Here is a 22,126-nt window from a genome sequence, read left to right as displayed (position 1 = left end):
TACTAGCCCATGTGTCTTTCAAACAGCTGTTTACTAGCCTGCCATCAAACAGTGAATAAAACAAAGCTAGTATTATTCTGGCTTACTAAAATATCCTCTTTTAGTTTCTCATAGAAGCAACTGCGCATATACTTTTCCACGCTTTACTGCTATTATGAGATACATTACTGGTATCAGGTAGATTATAGCAGCAAAACCACAATTTTCTGTTTATTTATTCTGACTACATCCTTCTATTCTCGTCTTTCACCTAATGCAATCGTCAGTAAGAGTAATTTTACTAGCAAAACCTCATTAGGTTGTATTCTGGTAACTCACACCACTGAGCAATTTGTGTTGATCTCAGTGTAGATATACATGAGGTTTCCAGACAGAATTTCCCTCCCATGAAAACTCCTGAAATTATATATTTTTTTGGTTATTAAGTGCATATTAAAAAGACATATTTATCTGAAATCTTTATTCACAAAACTTTTAGAAATTTATATGTGATACTAGGAATTAATGTTGTCCAGTTCTTAGAACAGTGGATGTTGGGATAGTGTACTTCTATTCAAAAAATTTGCTCTGATTTGTTCTGTGGTATTGGTGAAATGACTTTTTGTGTTTATGGAATTAAAAAAAGATGCAAGAGTACTTGTCTCCTTCAGGTAGGTATTAGTGAATATTAATTAATGTTTAATGAATATGACATTACTATAGCATTTAACAAAGCTTTAGTATAAAAATATTTTATTATTTTGTTTTAATCAAATTTGGTTGTTGGATATATGTTTATAAATAATTAAATATATCTAAATAGATGAAAGACAAGGCATACTGACAAATTATTTGGTAATTTGTCATTTATACAGAGCATGACAGGGGAATGGTGTCCACCTGAAGAGAATGGTGAAAACAAACCTCCTCTTAATAATAACGTACTGGGTCATGTGCTTCGTAGATTGATGGAGATTTTCTATCCTCCAAAACCTAAACCTTCACCACCTGTGTTTCCTCCATGTCCTGTCAAGGGATGTATTTTGGGAAAACTTTTTAGTGGAAAAACTACCTGTGTAAAGTTTCTTGAAAAAGGTAGAGAATTTTTTTTCCCTAAAATTCTTAAAAATTATTAAAGTTTATTTGCTTTTAAAACCTACATTTACAATGCAAATCACTGCATTACTAATCCTGGAACCTCAGATGCATCAGTATTTTGCAGGGGCTGGTTGCAAGATGTTTTGTTCAGTATCTTCCAAAACAAAAATCAAAAATACCTGAAAGTGATTGTAGTGATAATTCATTGTGCTACCTTGCTTTATTTCTTCTGCATTCCCTGAAAATTTAAGAAATGCTTCTGCCAGACTTCTCTGAGGATATTTGTGGTAGAAAAGACTAGCAAGGTAGCTGTGTGATTATGGATGTATATTGTGCAATGGTTACAGAGAAGAAACAGTGGAAACAATTTATATCAAAATCCCAAACAAAAGGAACTTTGTAATTATGCTATCTTCCCGTCGTTAATTTAGTTGCAGTAATAATGTCACTATATGTTTGCTCTGCTTAAACTTTACAGTTCTCTGATTTTATATTTTTGTGTATTAGTTTGCAATATTCAGGTATTATCTGTTGATATTCTGGTTCAGGAAGCCATCCAAGCTTTTCTTAACTATGAAATGAAAAGTGAAAACAACTTTACTCTACAGGAAGCAGAGTGTTCTGGGAAACAAAATAAGGTAAGCATATTGTTTCCATTTCTTATTCTTTGAGTGAAGTTTTGAAGTAGAAGACTTCAAGGCTCAGCTTGGATTGACAGTTTGTTTGTTTGTTTTTCTTATAACGTGTAGTTTCCTTTCTAATCCATTTCTTTTCTTAATTTATACAAGGTCCAGAGGAACTTCTCATCAATATCATCACAGCAAGTTCTAAAAAGACTCCAAACAACATCCGTTAATGGAACCGAAGGTAGATACGTATTTTTTTCTAATTGGATTTAAATGGCAGTTTCCCTTTCTCTTGTACGTTTGAGATAGTATCCATGATGTCTGAGATTTTACAGTAGTTTCCATTGTGAATTTCCTCTTTCTATACGTTCCTAGTGTCTGGGAGCAGCAAGAGCTGGCTGTTCCACAAAGGAAGGTAGGCTGGAAGGCAAGGTTGATAGAAAGGCAGACAGGAGCACTAACCTTACCAGCAAAGAATAAAGAGGTTGAGTCAAAAAGTCAGGCATAGAATTAGTTCTGGAGACAGTGATCAGGGTGAGCTGTAGTCCAATGATCACCCAACAAGTCTGCTGATGAAACAAGTTGTTAAGCCTGGAAGCCAAGTCTGGAGGAAGTTTGAATCCGGGTCAGAATCAAAAAGGTAGGAGACAGGGTGCAGTCATGACTGCTACACAGTTATGATGTACCACAGGCAGGGCCCAAGAAGAGAGCTTCAGCTTAAAAGCAGCTTGCAAAGGAAGGAGGGGCAGGCCCTCACTTTTGTGCAACAGCTCTTATCAACAAAGGAGCTGGCATTGGGCTCAGACAAATAAACACAGAATCACAGAGTCATTGAGGATGGAAAGCACCTCTGGAGATCATGGAGCCCAACCCTCTTGCACAAAGCAGAGCCAGCTAGAGGAGGTTGCTTAGAATGTTATTGTCAGGTTTTGAATATTTCCGAGGATGCAGACTCCACAACCTCCCTGGGCAACCTGTTCTAATGTACGATCACCACCCTTAGAGTAAAAAAAGTTCCATGTTTAAATGGAATTTCCTGGATTTCAGCTTGTGCCCATTGCCTCTTGACGTTTCACTGGGCACCACTGAGAAAAGTCTGGCTCCATCTTCTTTACTTCTTCCCTTCGAGTATTCATACACAATGATAAGATCCCCCCAGGCCTTCTCTTCTACAGGCTAAGCAATTCCAGCTCTCTCAGCCTCTCCTCCTATACCAGGTGCTCCAAGCCCTTAGTCATCCTTTGCAGGACCTGTTCCAGTATGTCAGTGTCTTTCTCATGCTGGGGAGACAAGAACTGGACACAGCACTTCTGATGTCATCTCACTGAGTAGAAGGGAATTACCACCTCATCCACCTGATATTGAGGCTCTTCTTAGCACAGCCCAGGATGCTGTTGGCCTTCTTTGCCACAAGGGTGCATTGCTACCCAAGTTCAACTTGTTGTCCACCAAAACTTCCAGGTCCTTTTCTGCAAAGCTGCTTTCCAGTCTGTACTGGTGCATGGAGTTATTCCTCCCAAGGTGCAGGACTTTGCATTTCCCTTTGCTGAATTTCGTGAGATTCCTGTTGGCCCTCTTCTCCAGCCTGCCAAGGTTCCTCCAAATGGTAGCACAACCATTTGCTATACCAATTACTCCAGTCCTCCCCATTTTGTATCATCTGCAAACTTACTTGAGGGTGCACTCTGTTGCATCGTCCAGGTCGTAGATCAAGATATTAAACAGTACTGGTCCCAGGATTGCCCGCCAGGGTGCACCACTGGACACTGGCCCTCAGCTGCACTTCATGCTGCTAATCACAACCCTCTGAGCTGAGCAGTTCAGTTAGTTTTCATTCCACCTCGTTGTCTACTTACCTAGTCCGTACTTCATTGGTTTGTCTATGAGGATGCTGTGGGAGGCAGTGTGAAAAGTCAAGGCAAACAGCATCCGCTACTCTCCCATCATCCACTGAACCAGTCATCTCACTGTAGAAGGCTGTCAGGTTGGTGAGGCATGATTTCCCCTATGTGAATCCATGGTGACTACTCCCTATCCTTAATAATCCTGGAAGCCATTTCCAGATATTTTTGCTCCATCACCTTCCCAAGGATTGAGGTGAGGCTGACCAGCCGATACTTTCCTGGATCCTCCTCCTTGCCCTTCCTGAAGAAGTTTACTTTCTTTTCATCCTCAGGGAACCCCCACAGATCACCATGACCTTTCAAAGATAATCAAGAGTGGCCTTGCAATAACATCAGCCAGCTCCTTCAGCTTTTGTGGGTGCATACGGGCTGGGCAGACTGCCTGGGGAACAGCAGTGCTGAAAAGGACCTGGGGATCTTGATGGAGAGCAAACTGAACATGAGCTAGCAGGGTACTCTGGGAGCAAAGAAGACTCAAGGCATCTTGGACCATATTAACTGGAATATAACTAGTAGATTGAGGGAAAGGATTACATCCAGCACTCAACACTCATTACATTGCATCTAGAATATAGTGTACAGTTTTGAGCTTCCCAATACAAGAAAGATATTGACAAACTGAAGTTTCAGTAGAAGCCCACCAAGATGGTCAGGTGCTAGAGCACTTGCCAGGAGACAAGAGGTGAGGCTGAGAGAACTGGGCTTGTTTAGCCTGGAGAGAACAGGCTTCAGGGGGACCTAACAACACTACTGCTTCAAGTTAATACAAGAAGGTTATCAAGAACACAAAGCCAGGCTCTTTACAACAGCACATGGCAGGGGAATGAAAGGTGACAGTCATAAATTGAAAAAGGAGAGGTTCTGACCGGATAAGAGGAGAAGCTTTTTCCCCATGAGACCAGTCAAGCACTGGAACAGGTTGCCCAGAAATGCTGTGCATTCTCCATCCTTGGAGGTTTTCAAAATCACACTGGGTAAACAGCCTGAGCAGCCTGGTCTGACCTCCTAGCTGGTGCTGCTTTGCACAGGAGGTTGGACTACAGACCTTCCAACCCAGCTCCACTCCAGTCTGAATTATTCAATAATCCTATGATTCTAATGAATATAGCTTTCTATTCTAATTTGTTCAGAGAAAAATAATAAGGCATGTACTTCTATTATGTCTCTGTATTAATTAGTGTTACAGTAATAAAAATGTAAAACATTATAATATACCTATTTTAGATAATGGTTCTGTCAAAAAGGATCTATCTGGTCAAGAAATTATATCAGACAATTGTCAGGATGACCAATCCAAGGTATGTAATCTGTTTTTTAACTTCTACTGTATAAATATGCATAAGTTAAAATCATCTCATTAAACTATAGAACAAGGATACCCTTTTATCATTCTGATTTTATTTACTGACCTTACTACAAGCATTTTCTGTATGAAAATGCTATTATAAAAAGCTTCTTTATAAAAAGCTGTTGTGTATGTTGGTTAGTTATAGGTAAACATCTGGTTAAAACTCACATTTATATAAGATCTGCTACTTTCTATGTTGTTTCTGAGTTAACAAACACAAATTTATAATCCTGTTGGTGCTAAACTGCTCTTTCATTCCCATGACAAGGTTTCTTTTCTTTGCATTCAAAAGTGCTTAATTCTACACAGGATCTTGCACTTTATTGATCTTAACTGAAAAATACCTCAAAACCTAGGAAACTACACGATTCTGGTAACATTGATTAAGTTAAATGCTGCCGTAGAACACTTTAATTTTGAATCTTTTCTTAAGCTAGCACACAGCAAAAAGTCAGTTGTGATACAGCAATGAAAATTAGAATGAGCTTAGAACCAGGTGACTTAATTTTTATTTCTTGGCCTTCCTACCCTTTGTTTCTCAAACTCATTTCTGTCTACCATTTTTGTGGGTGTAATAATGTTCAGTTTGAGGCTTCAATTAAATTAGGCCTTCTTTACATCAGCTGAAACTATTGCTCCTTAATATGCAATGCAATAAACATTTATATGTAAATAAATAAATGAATATAAAGTAGAATTATATCTTTTTAACAGTGAGTGCCGTGAACATCCTGAGCATTAGTCTTTCACGTTCTTTTTTTTACACTCTTCCACAGCTATCTGTACGTGCCCAGCTTGGCGCTGCATCACAGAAATTGTTGAAGAAAGGAAAAAGTATTCCTGATGAATTGCTAATTGCCATCCTGTTGGAAGCCATTAAGTATGAAATTGTGTAGCTTTGTTTCTCGGTAATTTAGAATGTCATTATCCAATCTGTAGTTCCAAATTTAGCTATTTCTCTTTATTGATTTCTTTTATTGGAACACTGGGGTATTCTACTGGGAAAGTGAGCTAATCAGCAAAATTGGTTAATACTCATTTTAAAGCAGTAGAGTCTAGCCCTAAATTATACAAACATTATTGTACAACACTGATGGTAAATATAAAGCACACATGACTAGCACATAGTCATTAAGTATAACTGATGTCTTTGTTTTGCCATACTTTCATTAGTAGAAAGCTATTCAGCATGTGCTAATATTTTTCCTCTAAATTTTATGTGAGATACGTAATCCAAACATCTGTACTTTGGCAGTTAGGTTATTTGTTTTTGCCTATTCCTGCATGACAGAAAATTGTCTCAACTGCTGTGATGTGCAATTAGTACTTAAGTTCCCAAATGAATATAACTAAAGTTATACTTTTCCCATTAGTACTTTAAGGTTATGAAGCAGATTTTACTTCAGTGCAAATGTTAGCAGAGGAAAATAGTGAAGTTCATCTATGATCATGGTTTGTAGAGATTGTTTTTGAAAACAGCAAGACAGCAAAAATTGTTCCATGTTGTTCACTTGTAGTTATGTTTCATGTTATCTTCTCATTTGAAATCTGTTGCTTTGCAGTTTTAGTTTTAATGATATCTATCATATTCGTTCTTTGCCAGGATATTTAATATACCAAATTCAGAAGGAAAGACTGCTTGGGCAAGTTCTTCTTTAGGTGTTCTTATTATTATGCTGTGATTTCACTGTATAATTCTGGCTCTTCATTTACATTTAGCCAAACACCGCCAGAGAAGGGCTGGATTGTGGATGGATTCCCAATGACAATAAATCAGGCAAAGCTACTTGAAAAAGCCTTTTCAGGGAGTGATCCAGACAAAGCAGACATAAAAGATGAGAACTGTGGAATACTCTCATTGGTTACAGATCCCAGAGACCCTAACAAGCCATCAGTCCCCTCACCTGCCTTTGATTTTTGTATATTATTGGATATATCGGATACCACAGTACTGAAACGCATGGCTAATTTGAAATGTGAGTTTCTGACTGCCTTTAAAGAACTTAACTGACAAGCAGGTTGTGGTAAAAGGGGAAAGTTAACATTATTATTATAATATTAAAATGACTAAATCTCTCAAAGTTTTTTTTGAGTACTTTGCAACATAGTAGCAAGTTACATGTTTTCACTGAAAATATGGAAAGCATATAATAATACATGTAATATTATATATATTATGCATATTATATCCACAATATGTCATATATTGTATATTATACATTATATATAACAATATATAATGTATATATTATGCAATGTATATATTATATAGTACTCTATCTATAATAGAGTATAATAGATAGAGTATGGTATACTGTATTATATAAATATATATATATTATATATTAATATAATGTGACATAAAAATATATATAATAAACTTGAAATTCTTGCTAATATAAAGAGCTTATGTTGCCAAAACACTTTGAAAGTGTGATAATACATGATATAATCATAGGGATCCAAAGAGAATATATTTCATAAAATGTAATGTGGCGACAGAAAGAGTCGAAAGAACAAAAAAAAAAATCAGAAATATACAAAATTGGGCTAATTCTAGCCGATTTAAGGTTTTTAAAAAAATCTAGAGAAGACTCAGAGAGAGAGGATAGCCAGTCTTCAGATGCAATGGAATATCTGCCCATTGTTGAAGGGAAAAGGAGTAAAGAGCTTGAGTTTCTTCAAGAAAAACTAGATTAGACTGGGAAAACCTCTTCTAATTGTAATAATAGATAAGCTTGAAATAGTCTACCCAGGTGAGCATCTCATCTCTGCCTCTGGAAAATTCTAAGATTGCAAAGCATCCATCAGGAATGTTAGTGCTATAATTGGTTCTGCCAAAGGATGTTTAACCAGGGGATGAGGCAAGACAGTTTCTTCAGGTTCTTCCCAGCTTTGTTTTATATTTCAATGATTTTCTCTGACTCTTCTTTTTGTGGGAAGCTTGGCATCCAATTTTTAGGTGAAGAAATGTAAGATGAAGGAAGGCTGAAATGTTTCTTTTAATTATTTTATCTAAGGCCTATAGTTAAGACTGCATAGTTACCTTTTTCAACATATGCTCACATATACTGTTTCACACAGCAGATAAATCAAAGTCAGCTCAAATTGAACAGGAGGACAGCAATCAAACTTCAAATGCCAGAATCCAAGAAGAGAAGATTGGTTCAGTCAGGGACCAAATGCTACATAGGTATGTTATATGAAGCACGATAAAGTTGCTTCAGCCAAATGTTTAGGCCTATAATTAATCTGAACCTCACATGTGACCTGTGACCTGCCTACTGTTAAGAATGTATTTAAGAGTTTCTCTGACATGGAACTTAAAGAGGTATTTTGATGCTTGGCACAATGTAAACAATCCTTCAAGATAGAACTTTATTTATAGATTATTTATTTGCTGATATATTATTTAAGACTATCATTATTTATTATTATTGAGTTAGTTGTCATAAAAGAAAATAATAGGTTTAACTTGTCACAAGGAAAACTAAGATACACTAGCATAGACTTAGAAGTCTACTTCTAAAAGTAGGATTTGGGAAATTTTCCTATGTTAAAAATGAAAAGGTTGATGTGCATGGAGTACTCTGGAAAAAGAAGGTTGACTGGATTTGTTTTAATATTAGGTTAGATGTTGTGTTCTTACTTTTTTATTGGTTTGGAAAAATGTTTTATTTTCCTGCAGTTATTTCAGTAGCTAGATTTTAAAGTTCTACATTGATATAATTTTTGTAGAATTTCAGGCTTTCTAGACACATGGCCAAAATTAGAGAAATGGTTTTCAATCCATCAGAATATTCTAGTGAAAGTCAATGCAGAAATAGAAGAAAGTCTTCTGTGTAAAACAGTAAAGGAAATCCTTATGGAAGAAATGGCCAAAAGACAGAATAGAAGTAAGTTTTTCAGTTCCTACTTTTTACACTTAGTTAGAAAATTGTTTGTTGTTTATAATTAATGCTAATAATTAATATATAAAACTGCATGAAAACACTGGCCATTTTTACTGGCCCTGAGAGATTTTGCAGATTTGTGAGTCAGTGATATAGTTTTCATTCATTTTGCAAATGTTTATGTATATAAACACAATTATTTTCCACATGCAAAATATTGTCATGTAATTTTGTTTGAATATTTTCTTGGCAAAGACCAGAATACCTTTTCAGAGGCAAATACATTTCCTCTGATAAGTATACTTTTATCATTTTTGACGATGGAAAATTATTTTTAATGGTATAGATGGTAAGATTTTGATTTGGATCAATTAAAAAGTAATGCTTTATATATTAATATGTGAAATTAATATTTTCTGATTTTATTTCACTATTATACATGTAATTAATTATGTATAAGCCATATATATTAGATATAAATTCTTTGAAATTCAGTGGTGTAAAGTTGGAGAAATGTAATGGTGTTACTCCTTTTTCAAACTGCTACAATTTAACATTAAAGAGCACATTTCTCCAGTTTGTCAAATGCAAATGGGCACATTAATTTTATAGTCAGTTTCATTCCAATAAATTTAAATACATTAAAAAAGTACAAAGTAAATATTTGTTATTTTTACAGATATTGTATAATTTACTTCCACTGTTGGTTTGGAAGCTATAGTATGATTCATCTATTAACTTTACTAAATTCTATGTGATTTTTTTTGAAATTATTTTGAAGAGAAAGAACTAGAAAAAATAGAATCTAAAAAGAAAAAGTAATTTTCTAAACCTTTACCACAAGTTAAAATTGTGGCGATTGTAAAAAACAAACAAACGAAGAAATGGAATCACTCCCCCAAGAAAGAAGACTATCCCCACAAAATCTGAAATATTCCGAGGTTGGTCAGTCAGAGTGGTGTTATTTGTGGGAACACTTTTCTTCATGTTTTGCAATAAAGCATTAGAAATAATAATTACAGTAGATGAAATACAAAACGATGATCTTGAAGAAAAAAGAGAGCCTATTTGTTACTGGATAACTGCCCTGGAACGCTAAATTTTTCTATTACCTTTTTACCTTTTCAAAGGAAATGGACCAGTTTCACATAATATCAAAGATTTTGAGAAGAAATTTTAAAATATTTAAAAGAAAGAGTCAACTGGACATATTTATAATCTCTGAAGTAAAGGATTATTAAATCCAGACCTTTTTCTCTGGTTTAAATTTTACAGCTAGCATCTTTACCACATGGGACAGCACAGTAACAGTGTAAGAAAGACCAACCTGCCATTATCAACATATACTAGTTTATCACCAGCAGCTTAAAAACATGGATAACTCAGTGTTACTGATATCTGTTTTGCTGTGTCAATATTGCATTTTTCCTCTTAATGACCCAAAAGGGCAGAATCATCCAAAAATAAAAAGGGAAAAATGATTAGGTGTCCTATGGAAAAGGTGCATCGAATAAACCATGTTAACTAAACATTTGAATCGCCAGGTTTTATGTTGGCGATTGTTCAAAGAAACTCTTGATGTATCGTCCTCTTAAAAAAAACACAGTCAGTATTAATTAATTGGAAATGCTTTCTTAACTGTAAAAATTTAGACTACTATTCCTGCAAAAGGCTGCCATTTTATCAAAATTTCTTTGAAGTATCACATCTGGCAGATAATTGGATGGAGTGTTTTTGGAAGAACTACCTGACTGGAATAGTTTTTTTTATGTGCTTGATATAATTCATGGCCCCATGGGAGTCAGTGGCAAAATTCCTACTGATGCAAATGAAGTCCATATTTTCTGGTTAGATTTCAGATATGTTGGCGAAGTACTGTAAGGACTACTTGCTCTCTGTGGAAAAACAATCTCTCTGGTCAATTAATAATGCCTAGTTTCATATTTGTATTGATAGATTCCATGCTGTCCTTCACTTCTAGGTTAATATGAGCAAAACAGAGGTATAAGAGTATATATTAATGTCAGAAATCAATAGGATTCTGGGATTGATATGGCAAAAGGAAATACAGAGATTAGTTCACAAAATATTTAGCAGAAGTACCCTTAGGATATTTTATTTGGCCAATAGTTTATGTTCTTTTTATTACCCTACATCAGGACTATGATATGCAGTTGTTGTATTGAAGCACTCAGCAAGACAGGGTTTTTCAGATGTAGGTCTGTCAGAGTTAAAAGCAAGTAAACCAAAACATAGCTTTACTTTAAATATTAAACTTCTTTTGACAAAAAGATTAAAACTTAAAACAGTGATTTGATGCAAGGCTATTTATCTTTTTTGAATATATTTAAATTCACACCAAAACTGGCTAGAATTCACGAGCATGCTTCTAAGCAGTTATTTAACTTCATGTTTAACCTGAAAGTCTAGTTGTTGTAGGGTCCTTTTATAGTCACTGAAGAGACATTAATATCTTTCCAGAAGTCAGTTCAGATTCTAAGGCTGAATCACGCTCTGGAGCGGCTAACTACATTCAGTATTATTTTGGTATACTTTAGGTTCCTCTTTAACTGAGTTTAGGACAGATTCTTCTCCCAAAGTAGTATGGATGCAGGTTGCACATAATTGTTCTCGTACGGCTTAAAGTGGAAACAGACCAGAGACAGATGCATGCAGTTTGAACATGTTCACAGAAGCAATTTGACCACCATGTCTTTTACATTTAGGGCTGAAAAGTAGACTTATTTCATTTGACTCAGTTTAGATGCTTCAGGGAAGGCTTCACCTTAATATCTCTTCTTGCTGACAGTTTGCTTGATAGATTTTTCAGATTTTCTTTCGGCCTACCACGGTTAGTTTTTTTGCTTGCTTCTCTGCAAAATGATCTTTTCTCTCTCATTTTCTTTTTGATTAGTTTTTCCTTGCCCTCCTTCCTTTTATCCTATGCATCATATTTTATACATCTCAACTTCTACTCAGAGTAAGGTTTATTTTCCATTTTAGGCCAGATCTAGGTCAATTTATCTGATTGTTTCTTCAGTATTTGATTTTCTTGATGCACTCTTTTCCAACCGTTGGTGCATGGAAATTGTCTGTGCTCATATCTGATCTTTAATTAAGCAGGGAGTCCCTGAAATTATGATAGTTGTAATGAATATCAGAATTATATCAGTACCATTGACCTTGATTTGCCTGGTAAATAATCTGCTTCATATTTATACATAACCATTCATTGTCTTCCTGCTTCTCTTATAGTGATGGCTTTAGAAAAATAACAAACTGCAAAATACAAGCTTAAGTGAGAAGTGATTTTATAACTGTAGCATCACTGATTTGATCAGTATATTTTTTAATGAACAATACACATATAATGAAATGTTGAATCTGTTCGGTTATTTTGAGCTTGTCAGAGGAGCATAGATGTATACTTCTGTTTTTTTACATTTAAAATACATTTGAAGGTACTAATTATACATACATATACAAGGCTCTGCTGAAGAAAAATCACCGGGAAAAATGCCTTCACAGGCTACATCTGAAGATCTACCTCCTCCTATTTCTGCGAGACCACCGCTAATTAAACCAGGATCAGATGAGTGGGAGTATGTAGATGAACCACTTCCCAAGGTACATTCATTCATGATTAGAAATTAGAGTATGAATTTTTCTCAATATTTTATAACATATTCTACCTAAACTTTTTGTGTCATTACAAAATATTTTCTTCAATATTTCCAATAAATAAAAGTTGAAAGAGACACTAGTACTGTATTACAAATATCCAAAAATACAAATAGCAGCTGCTACTAGAATGTTATGCCTCAGACAAGCAAACTCTGTTTAAAATGCTCGCCTTTGGTTTTGGGTAAATTCCTCACCATGATGGTGAAGAATAGTATGTGGATACCAAAATAATAAGACTTTTTAATATTATGAAATATAAACCTAGATTTACTAGGACATAAGCCCATTTACCCTGTTTCCTGTCTCTGACAATGGCCAGTTGTGGATACTTGGGGAAAGAATGTAAGAACAGGGTAAGTGTACATTGGTTTTTGTCCTAGGTTACTCTTCTCTAATATGCTTTCCACAGGACACGTCTCTAGGTTCCAGTAATCTAATCTGAAGTTTAGGTGTTTCCTCAGATGATTTTATATCTGCGTCTTTGTGTTTAGTAGCTCTGCATACACTTTTCTTCCGTGATTTTATCTAGTTGTTTTTTTGAAGGAATTTACATTTTGGTCTCCATGATATGTCCTGTATAATTATACCCTTTCTGAAAAATTACTTTTCTTTCTTTGCTTTAAACTTGTTGTCTGATAGGGTCATTGGATCACTCTAGTTTTTGTATTGTGAGATACAATGAATAGTAATTCTTTATTCACTCTCTGAAGGTACTTAAGATGTTACAGACATTTATCACATCTCCCTTCTTCATGCCCTCTTAGTGTTGCTTTTCCAATCCAGTCATAATCTGGTAAACTGTCCTCATGTGGAAGCAGCTAAATACATTGGATCATGATTGTTGCCTTCTGTCTGTATGTTCTAGTTCTACTATAAATTTTTTGAGATGGGGAGCTGGGACTGCATGCAGTGTTTGAGAGTGGATTTGAAGAGAGCACAATGGTGTTTTGGTTTTTGTTCTGTAATTCCATTCCTAACATTTACCAATTTTGCCTTTATGAGTGCAGTTAACTTGCATGTTCTGTAAGTTCTGAGTAGCTGAAGCTCATAACTCAGTATGTTGGGTTCCCTCTGGCCATAGGCTTTCTTTTGCATTTCATGACATTCAGTCAGTCACTTTTGCAACACTCAACAGTCAGCTTTTATTTTTACCATCTTGAACAATTTTGTACCACCAAACTTTGTTACCTAAATACTCATCCTTCTTCACTTCATTTATATTAAAAAATATAGATATCAACAGAATTCCACTGGGACTTCCCATTCATTGTGAATACTGCCACTCTCTTCTAAAGAAATGCATTATATATTGGTACAGTATACATAATCAGTTGTAAATAGGTCAAAAGAAATAGATAGAGAAAGAAATCAATAAGTAACGTGATTTCCTGAAATAATATTTCTTATATTTGCTAATGATACAGATAATGATTACCAAGAAATACATCAATTAATTTTGGTGTTTTTAAAAATAATTCACAGGAGATACCTGATTTTTTAGTACCTTATTGGGAAATGGTAGAAAATGCATATGTGAATACCATCAAAACTGTACTTAGATGCCTAAGGGATGAACAGCACTCTGTGGTTTATTACTTAGCAGACATTAGGTGAGTAGAAATAGTAGCTTACTACTTTAATATTCATATTTTCAATGTTTCCTCTGACATTCTATATGTCTTTTAACACTAAAATTGTTTTTATCACAATTCACAGAAAAACTTTCCAGGATTATCTGAAGTGTCCAGATCTTAAGCAGGAGTTTGTATCTCAGTGGCAGTCAGATTTTAATTCAATTGCTGATGACCTGCGGGAAGATGAGGAAACAAAAGCAGAACTACACCAAAGAGTTACTGTAAATAAGTGGCAAAAGTTATAATGCATCCTAAATATTATCTGGCTGTATATCAAATTTGTATAATAAGTGATATTATTATTTAAATTTTTTGTTTTTTTACCACTCCTCTGAAACTATTTCAGTTCCCCTTGTACATAAAGAGATAATTCACAATAATTCCTTTGGTTTTTGGCTTTATCTTTATTAAGTTTTGCTTCTTTTTTTAGATTATACTATAGTATTCTAGCATGTCATAGAGTAAATATTTCTCTACCTTCTTTGTCTTTACATTTTATGGTATTCAGAACTTACCTTAGCCTACCTTGGCTCTCTGTATAACAGCTCTCCAGTCTTCCTATCTTGAGACATACAGGTCTGCCATGCCATTTTCACGCAGAGATATTGATGGGGAGCAGAGGGTTTGCATACATGTTGTATGCTTAATAGGTCTCCCGTGCTGTTAGTGAGCTACATAATGTTGCTGTTAGATGTAGTCACTAGTTGAAAAGCCTTAGTTACAAAGAATCCCCCCCCATTAAAGGAAAATGAAAAGGAGCTATGCAAATCAGAAGAATATTTAAAGGCTGGCATAATTTCCTCAGGATTATCATATTGTAAGTCCCCTTAGAGTATTCTTCTTGTAATTGCCTCAGCTAGCAAACCATTCAAGCTGAAAGTTTTTGGTAGTATTGGGAGTGTAGCTGTTTGTATTCTCACTTCTTTGTCTAGCTTAGATAAGTCTCTCTGCTGGGACAAAGCAAGGCAATCTAGTATGGTCTTCTTCCCGCAGATTCATCTCATACGTTTGGATCCTTATGTCTGGTACATTTGTAAAGCTACTTTCTGTAAGGTCTCTATAAGCACATAACACATAACTCTTTGACTAGGCTTTGACTTTTATAGTAATAGGGAAAAAACCCTAAATGGGAAGATTCCTTAACCACAAGCACAAATATAATTTAAAATAATAAATATAAAAAAGATGCTTTTCCATCATAGTTATTTCTCATATGTGATTTTGTGATTTAGGACCTGAGAAATCGTCTCTGGGATATCTGTGATAACAGAAGGGAAGAAGCTGACCAGGAACGTACTGATATCATGAATGATGGCTGGTTACCAGATCATAAGGGGATTGCAATGAACCATTTTTTTTCTCTTATGCAGGTATGGTGTGGAGCTCTACTACTCAGTCTGCAATGGAAGGAGATAAAGAATTAGATTTGGAGGACTATAATCCTCAGAGGAGTTTCATATGGTTGGCTCTGAATAAGTGAGGGATCAAGAATTAGATAAGCAGATGTCCGTGCCTCTTCTCAATTAAACTAGATGGTTAGAGACGAAAAGAAAATAACATTCCATATATTTAACCATTTTGTGACACAAAAGATTAAGAAAAATACCATTGTTATTGTCCAAAACCCTCGAACTTTCAGTCTGTAATAGTGTTACTTTTGGCTAAGAGTTTATCAGTCTAGTGAATCATTCATGTTATTTTCTAACAAAAATGTCAGATCTGTTTATCCTTCTATGATTAGGTTGACATCTGCTCTTAATTTGGTCAAATTATGTAATTCACTGCTGTTGTAGGCCCACTTGCTATTGAGGTTGTTCTGTATTTCCCATAACAAGAAATTATTTCAGTTACAACTTCACTAATGTAGCTCGAAATTTTACTTACAGACTGATCTGAAAATCTGTAAGGAATGGTTTTGAAGAAAGTGAAGTGTTGTGCTTAAGAAAATCTCTTAAAATTTGACACAGCTTTCAGATGTTTAGCTTGAAAGCTTTCAGAAATCTATCTTCACTTAGCTGGTCCTCCCCTTCCCCACATTCAGTCTTTCCTCTCATTCAGCTAGGCCTTGGGTTACTTCAGTTCATGAATTAAAGAAAGATTTTCCTGTGATTGCTTTTCTAGGTGCTTCAGCTGGGATCAATGTCAGGGCTTTGAAATGGAACAGAAAAGCTTTTTTGTGCACTAAATGACTGGTTTGGCAACTCTAAAGAAGATAATGAAAACTGTGCTTTAAAAACGTGAAATGCCATGTTATGCTAACTTGGCTGAAAAATCTGGCCTAAGCAGCTTAATTTGGTCTGCCTGACCCTCATTCTCTGTGTTATTTTACATACTTATTAAATGGGGGAATCACTCTCTAATCTCACATGAATGTTGCAATAATTTAAGCAGTGTTTGTGAAGTATTCAGTTGCTATATTGAGGAAATTATTAATTCTATTTTCAAAGAGTCTAAATAATGCCCTAAATAAAGACTAAGGTCACTGACTAAATAAAGAGGTCTAAATATAAAATAACTGCTGACTAACCAAGCAACATAATGCATAAAGGAGTGAACTTAAAGTAATATTACTGGGCCTAAATTGTTCCTTATGAATCTAGTTTCACCCATCTTTTGTGGATAAAGAGAATAGCTGATTAAAATTACAAACATATGTTAATCATATGTAATGTGTATGCTTTTTCCTTAAAAAAAAAAAAAAGGCAAAGCAATTTTTTTAACTTACTTTAATATATATTCCCCCAAATAAATGAATTATTAATGCTTAAATCTACAAAAATAAAAATATTACTACACCTTCATATTATGGCTTTGTTTAAGACACAGCCAAAAAATAGCTGGTTCTCTGGTCTTAAGCTCTCCTTCTGTGGGTTTTTCTGTGGAAAGTTATGTATGTTCTGCAGGTGCCTCTGTTACTGTATAAACACATATATTTGTGCAGATTCTGTTTAACAAGGTCTTAACCTTAGCAAGGGTATATCAGATTTCTTTCCACCTTTCTTTGTGTACACTGTCATACTAAAAGTTGGTTTCTCCATAACTTATGGGTAAGCGCTGTTTTACACCACACCGTTTTATCCTTTGTTTTGTGAATGTGGTTTTGTGCATTTTCCCATGAATATTTAGTACTGTTTTGTCAGTTAGAAGCTAACACCCTACTGTATCAATAAATCAAAACATGACAGGTGTTAAATGTTTTTTAAATCTTACTTGATTTCTCCTAAGAGGAGTCACACAAATTTAGGTATGTAATGTGTGTTGAATTCTTCGGTCCAGAGAAACTGTATTGCTTTTTAAACTTTTTTCTCCATCAATCACTTAGCATATTTTAATTTGGATTGCAAAAATTTTTTATTTATTTTGAACAAAAAGATTGCTGTAATTTGGGGATAGTGGTAGACTTACTAGTATAGAAAAATATATACATCAAAATATATTGTACTTAAATTGAATGTATCAAACAGTATTTATTGTAAGGCATTTTCCCTGTTTTTACAACTAAGATTTTTATTAACCCTTAGAAATGCCTGATTGAAAATTGAGAATGCAAATTTGAAAGATATTATTAATGCAAGTTGAAGTATGCATTAAATACAGTATAAATACTCAAACAAATGTTTGTTATTCCCTCTCAAAGAGTTTTATGATTTAGAGTTAGTTTTGCTATCACATATTTAAAAATGTAACAGAAAATGTTTTGTTCTGTCCTGTTTTTAATATCAATCTGTCTATCTTTTCTTCTTGAGGTTGAAGTGGATCGTTTCCAGGATACAAAGAGACTCCTTCATGACTATTATAGGGCAATGGAAGGAAAAATCCCAACAGATGGCAGTCATGATTTTACTAGAATTCCATTGTTAGATATTATTGGCTTAGAACAGAAAGAAGATCAAGTTAAATCAAGAAGGTAAAAATGCATTATTAAATTATTAAAATATCAATAAGCATAATGCATTGATAGATTTGTGGGTATAATTCAAAGGACAGGTAAATAAGAATTTTTAACTCCTCATTATAATCAGTGACTAGATGAATCTTAAATCACAGAATCACAGAATCATTTAGGTTGGAAGGGACCTCTGGAGATCATCTAGTCCAACCTCCCTGTTCAAGCAGGGTCACCTAGAGTATATTGCCCAGGATCACATCCAGATGGGTTTTGAATATCTCCAGCGAAGGAGACTCCACCACCTCTCTGGGCAACCTGTTCCAATGCTCTGTCACCCTCTCAGGTTCAGATGGAACTTCCTGTGGTTCAGTTTGTGCCCATTGCCTCTTGTCCTGTTGCTGGGCACCACGGAGAAGAGGCTGGCCTCATCCTCTTGACACTCCCCCTTCAGATACTTGTACACGTTGATGAGATCGCCTCTCAATCTTCTCTTCTCCAGGCTGAACAGGCCCAGCTCTTGCAATCTTTCTTCATAGGAGAGGTGCTCCAGCCCTCTAATCATCTTGGTAGCCCTCCGCTGGACTCTCTCCAGTAGGGCCATGTCTCTCTTGTACTGGGGAGCCCAGAACTGGACACAGTACTCCAGGTGAGGCCTCCCCAGGGCTGAGGAGAGGGGCAGGATCACCTCCCTCCACCTGCTGGCAACACTCTGCCTAATGCACCCCAGGAGACCATTGGCCTTCTTGGCCACAAGGGCACACTGCTGGCTCATGCTTAACTTGTTGTCCACCAGCACTCCCAGGTCCTTCTCTGCAGAGCTACTTTCCAACAGGTCAGTCCCCAGCCTGTACTGGTGCCTGGGATTATTCCTGCCTAGGTGCAGGACCTTGCACTTGCCTTTGTTGAACTTCATGAGGTTCCTCTCCGCCCGCCTCTCCAGCCTGTCCAGGTCCCTCTGAAGGGCAGCACAGCCTTCTGGTGTGTTAGCCTCTCCCCCCAGTTTAGTATCATCAGCAAACTTGCTGAGGGTGCACTCTGTCCCTTCCTCCAGGTCATTGATGAATACATTGAACAAGACTGGACCCAGGACTGAGCCCTGGGGGGCACCACTAGCCACAGGCCTCCAACTCGACTCTGCGCCATTCACCACAACCCTCTGAGCTCGGCCATCCAGCCAGTTCTCAATCCACCTCACCGTCCACTCATCTAGCCCACACTTCCTGAGCTTACCTCGGAGGATGTGATGGGAGACAGTGTCCAAAGCCTTGCTGAAGTCCAGGCAGACAACATCCACTGCTCTGCCCTCGTCTACCCAGCCAGTCATCCCGTCATAAAAGGCTATCAGGTTGGTCAAGCATGATTTCCCTTTGGTGAATCCATGCTGACTACTCCTGATCACCTGCTTGTCCTCCAGATGCTTAGTGATGACCTTCAGGAGGAGCTGTTCCATCACCTTTCCAGGGATGGAGGTGAGGCTGACAGGCCTGTAGTTTCCTGGCTCCTCCTCCTTGCCCTTTTTGAAGGCTGGAGGGACAGTGGCTTTCTTCCAGTCCTCAGGCACCTCTCCTGATCTCCAGGACCTTTCAAAGATGATGGAGAGTGGCCTAGCGATAACATCCGCCAGCTCCCTCAGCACTCGTGGGTGCATCCCATCGGGGACCATGGATTTATGGATGTCCAGTTTGGACAAAAGATCTCTAACCTGATCCTCCTCCACCAAGGGAGAGTCTTCCTTTCTCCAGCCTTCCTCTCTTGTCTCCAAGGTCTGGAATTCCTCAGGACTGGCCTTAGCAGTGAAGACTGAAACAAAGGCAGCATTCAATAACTCTGCCTTCTCTGTATCTTTTGTTACCAGGGCACCCGCCCCATTCAGCAGCGGGCCCACGTTTTCCCTAGTCTTCCTTTTGCTATTGATGTATTTGAAGAAGGCCTTCTTGTTGTCCTTGACATCCCTTGCCAGATTTAATTCCAAATGGGTCTTAGCCTTCCTTGTCGCATCCCTGCACGCTCTGACAATGTCCCTGTATTCCTCCCAAGTGGCCTGTCCCCTTTTCCACATTCTGTACTCTTCCTTCTTCTGCTGGAGTTTTGTCAGGAGTTCCTTGCTCGTCCATGCAGGTCTCCTGCCCGCTTTGCTGGACTTCTTCCTCAGAGGAAAAATCATCTTATAGATTTAATTTATCCCTGATTTTTGACTGATCTACCTACATCATGTTCACTAATACACCTCTAAGTTATCAAACATTTAAAAAGCTTAGAAAGATATCTGCTAGAGAAATGTTCCTACTTCCCCCTGCTTTGCTGACAGTTTCCAGTACAATCCCCACGTAAGTAAGTTAAACGTTTAAAATTAGCACAAAGATAATTAAATGGATTATGGTTTGACTAATATAAATCAAAGCAGCCTAGAAAGATGCACAGCATTGAATGCATTATTCAAGATAAGGGATACTATCAAATAATTTAACAGTATTAAAAATGGTGTCAATAATAACACTTCCAGGTGCATTTTTTAATACTGAAGAGTTCATTTAGAAACCATCTGAGTAATGAGGTTGTGCTTCTCTTCCACATACAGTATTTCAGCAGATCACCCACTCATTTGACCTAGTTAATAACAGATGTATAACATCTATTGTTATTCCTTACCTTCTGTAGTTACACTAGCTAATTTTCTTGTCATCCGCACATTTTACAACTTCTGGCTTTTGAGCAAGTTTTTCCTTTTCCTGTTGCTATGGCTAATTTTGAAAACAGTGTTCTCATTCTATTAATAAATTCTACAATGTTCTTGTAAGCTATCATTTAGGAAAGGTATCATGAACCTTGTATTTTATCTTTAAGGATTCCTCTAGTTTCTCGTAAACCACCTTCGCCGGATATAAGTACTACCAAGCCAAAAAGCAAGGGAACCCCACTGAAGTGTGTTAAGGATGAGAATTCTTCTGAAAATGTATTGGTCACTTTTGGGAAAGATGAAAAACTAATTATTGATACATGGCAAACAGCAGTAACAGCCATAGCAAATATGGTAGGAAATGTTTTATTTACTCAAAGATTTGTAGATCAGACAGTCAAGGCCTCCCATTCTGTACAAAGCCTAAGCACACAGCCTTTTCACTGTGTATCTCAATTTCATACCTGTTACTCCACCACTGGTATTCTCATTGACTATGTTTCCATTTTTATGAAGAAAATGATAGAATTTCTGTAGTAACAGATGCCTAGAACTTCTCTGTTTATTATTGAACCCGTCATTCCATTACTGAGAGAAATATTTTGGACCTTCACCCTATATATATACTTCATCCATGATAAACTGTCTCCTTCTCCCCCAAAAGAAGCATGAGAAGAAGAACAAATTTTGTCCTCTGAAACAAATTTTGCTCAAATCTTTTAAAACTTCAAAAGCTATGGCTACATTCCTTTATATATCTAGCTAGAAGTAAATTAGGTGGGCTTTTCAAATGACTAGTTTCTAGGTAAGCCTTTTCTTTTCTTTTGATTATTTTAAAACAAATGAATGTCTGCACCCTTACAATGTAGTTGTAGTTTTGCTTTGCACACTATAGATTTATACTTTTCTCATTTTCCTAGAGTACATAGATAATGTGTATGAGAATTAAAACAACCATCTTTCTCTGTCTTGCCTTTTTGCTGTAGAATGTTATTTTTGCTAAACAATCAGAATGTAGTCAATTTTAGTTAAAATATCTGCTTTGTTTTATGTATGTATGTATGTATGTATCAGCAAGTATTTGCAGGAAGTACAGGCTATTTAAAACAGTAGTTGTATAGTATTGATAGCATGTGCTTGACTAAGTATGCATATATAATGTCAAGGTAAAAGCTGAAATACAATCTAAAGAAGCAGAGGAAGAAAAAGAACAGCAGCTAGAACTAAAAGAGAGAGAACGTCTAATATCTTCTCAGACAATGCCAGGCAAAACTTCTGGAAAAGATTCCAAAGATACCAAAAAGTTTTCTCCCAAATCAGCTGTTAAAAAGAAAGGTATTTGAAATACAATGTTTTTTAGAGATTTAGACATTTTTTAGAGAAAGTAATGCAAA

General features: G+C 36.2%; 1 protein-coding gene across 1 annotated transcript in view; it reads left to right on the top strand.

Annotated features, from left to right (window-relative positions):
• The window catches only part of LOC104147824 (sperm flagellar protein 2), a 62,036-nt gene that overhangs the window by 22,098 nt on the left and 17,812 nt on the right, over nucleotides 1–22,126 (top strand). The window contains exons 11-25 of the mRNA XM_068928566.1: nucleotides 855–1,074; nucleotides 1,585–1,715; nucleotides 1,866–1,944; nucleotides 4,832–4,905; nucleotides 5,732–5,835; nucleotides 6,675–6,931; nucleotides 8,040–8,148; nucleotides 8,694–8,851; nucleotides 12,336–12,475; nucleotides 14,015–14,142; nucleotides 14,249–14,387; nucleotides 15,399–15,536; nucleotides 17,913–18,073; nucleotides 20,900–21,086; nucleotides 21,899–22,067. Of these exons, the coding sequence (XP_068784667.1) occupies nucleotides 855–1,074; nucleotides 1,585–1,715; nucleotides 1,866–1,944; nucleotides 4,832–4,905; nucleotides 5,732–5,835; nucleotides 6,675–6,931; nucleotides 8,040–8,148; nucleotides 8,694–8,851; nucleotides 12,336–12,475; nucleotides 14,015–14,142; nucleotides 14,249–14,387; nucleotides 15,399–15,536; nucleotides 17,913–18,073; nucleotides 20,900–21,086; nucleotides 21,899–22,067 (2,194 nt within the window). The remainder of the gene's footprint in view (nucleotides 1–854; nucleotides 1,075–1,584; nucleotides 1,716–1,865; nucleotides 1,945–4,831; nucleotides 4,906–5,731; nucleotides 5,836–6,674; nucleotides 6,932–8,039; nucleotides 8,149–8,693; nucleotides 8,852–12,335; nucleotides 12,476–14,014; nucleotides 14,143–14,248; nucleotides 14,388–15,398; nucleotides 15,537–17,912; nucleotides 18,074–20,899; nucleotides 21,087–21,898; nucleotides 22,068–22,126) is intronic.

The sequence above is a fragment of the Struthio camelus genome, chromosome Z, assembly GCF_040807025.1.
Source record: "Struthio camelus isolate bStrCam1 chromosome Z, bStrCam1.hap1, whole genome shotgun sequence".
In the NCBI taxonomy this organism is placed as follows: domain Eukaryota; kingdom Metazoa; phylum Chordata; class Aves; order Struthioniformes; family Struthionidae; genus Struthio; species Struthio camelus.
Note: the sequence above shows the minus strand (reverse complement) of the source record. Positions and strands in the feature narration are given on the sequence as shown.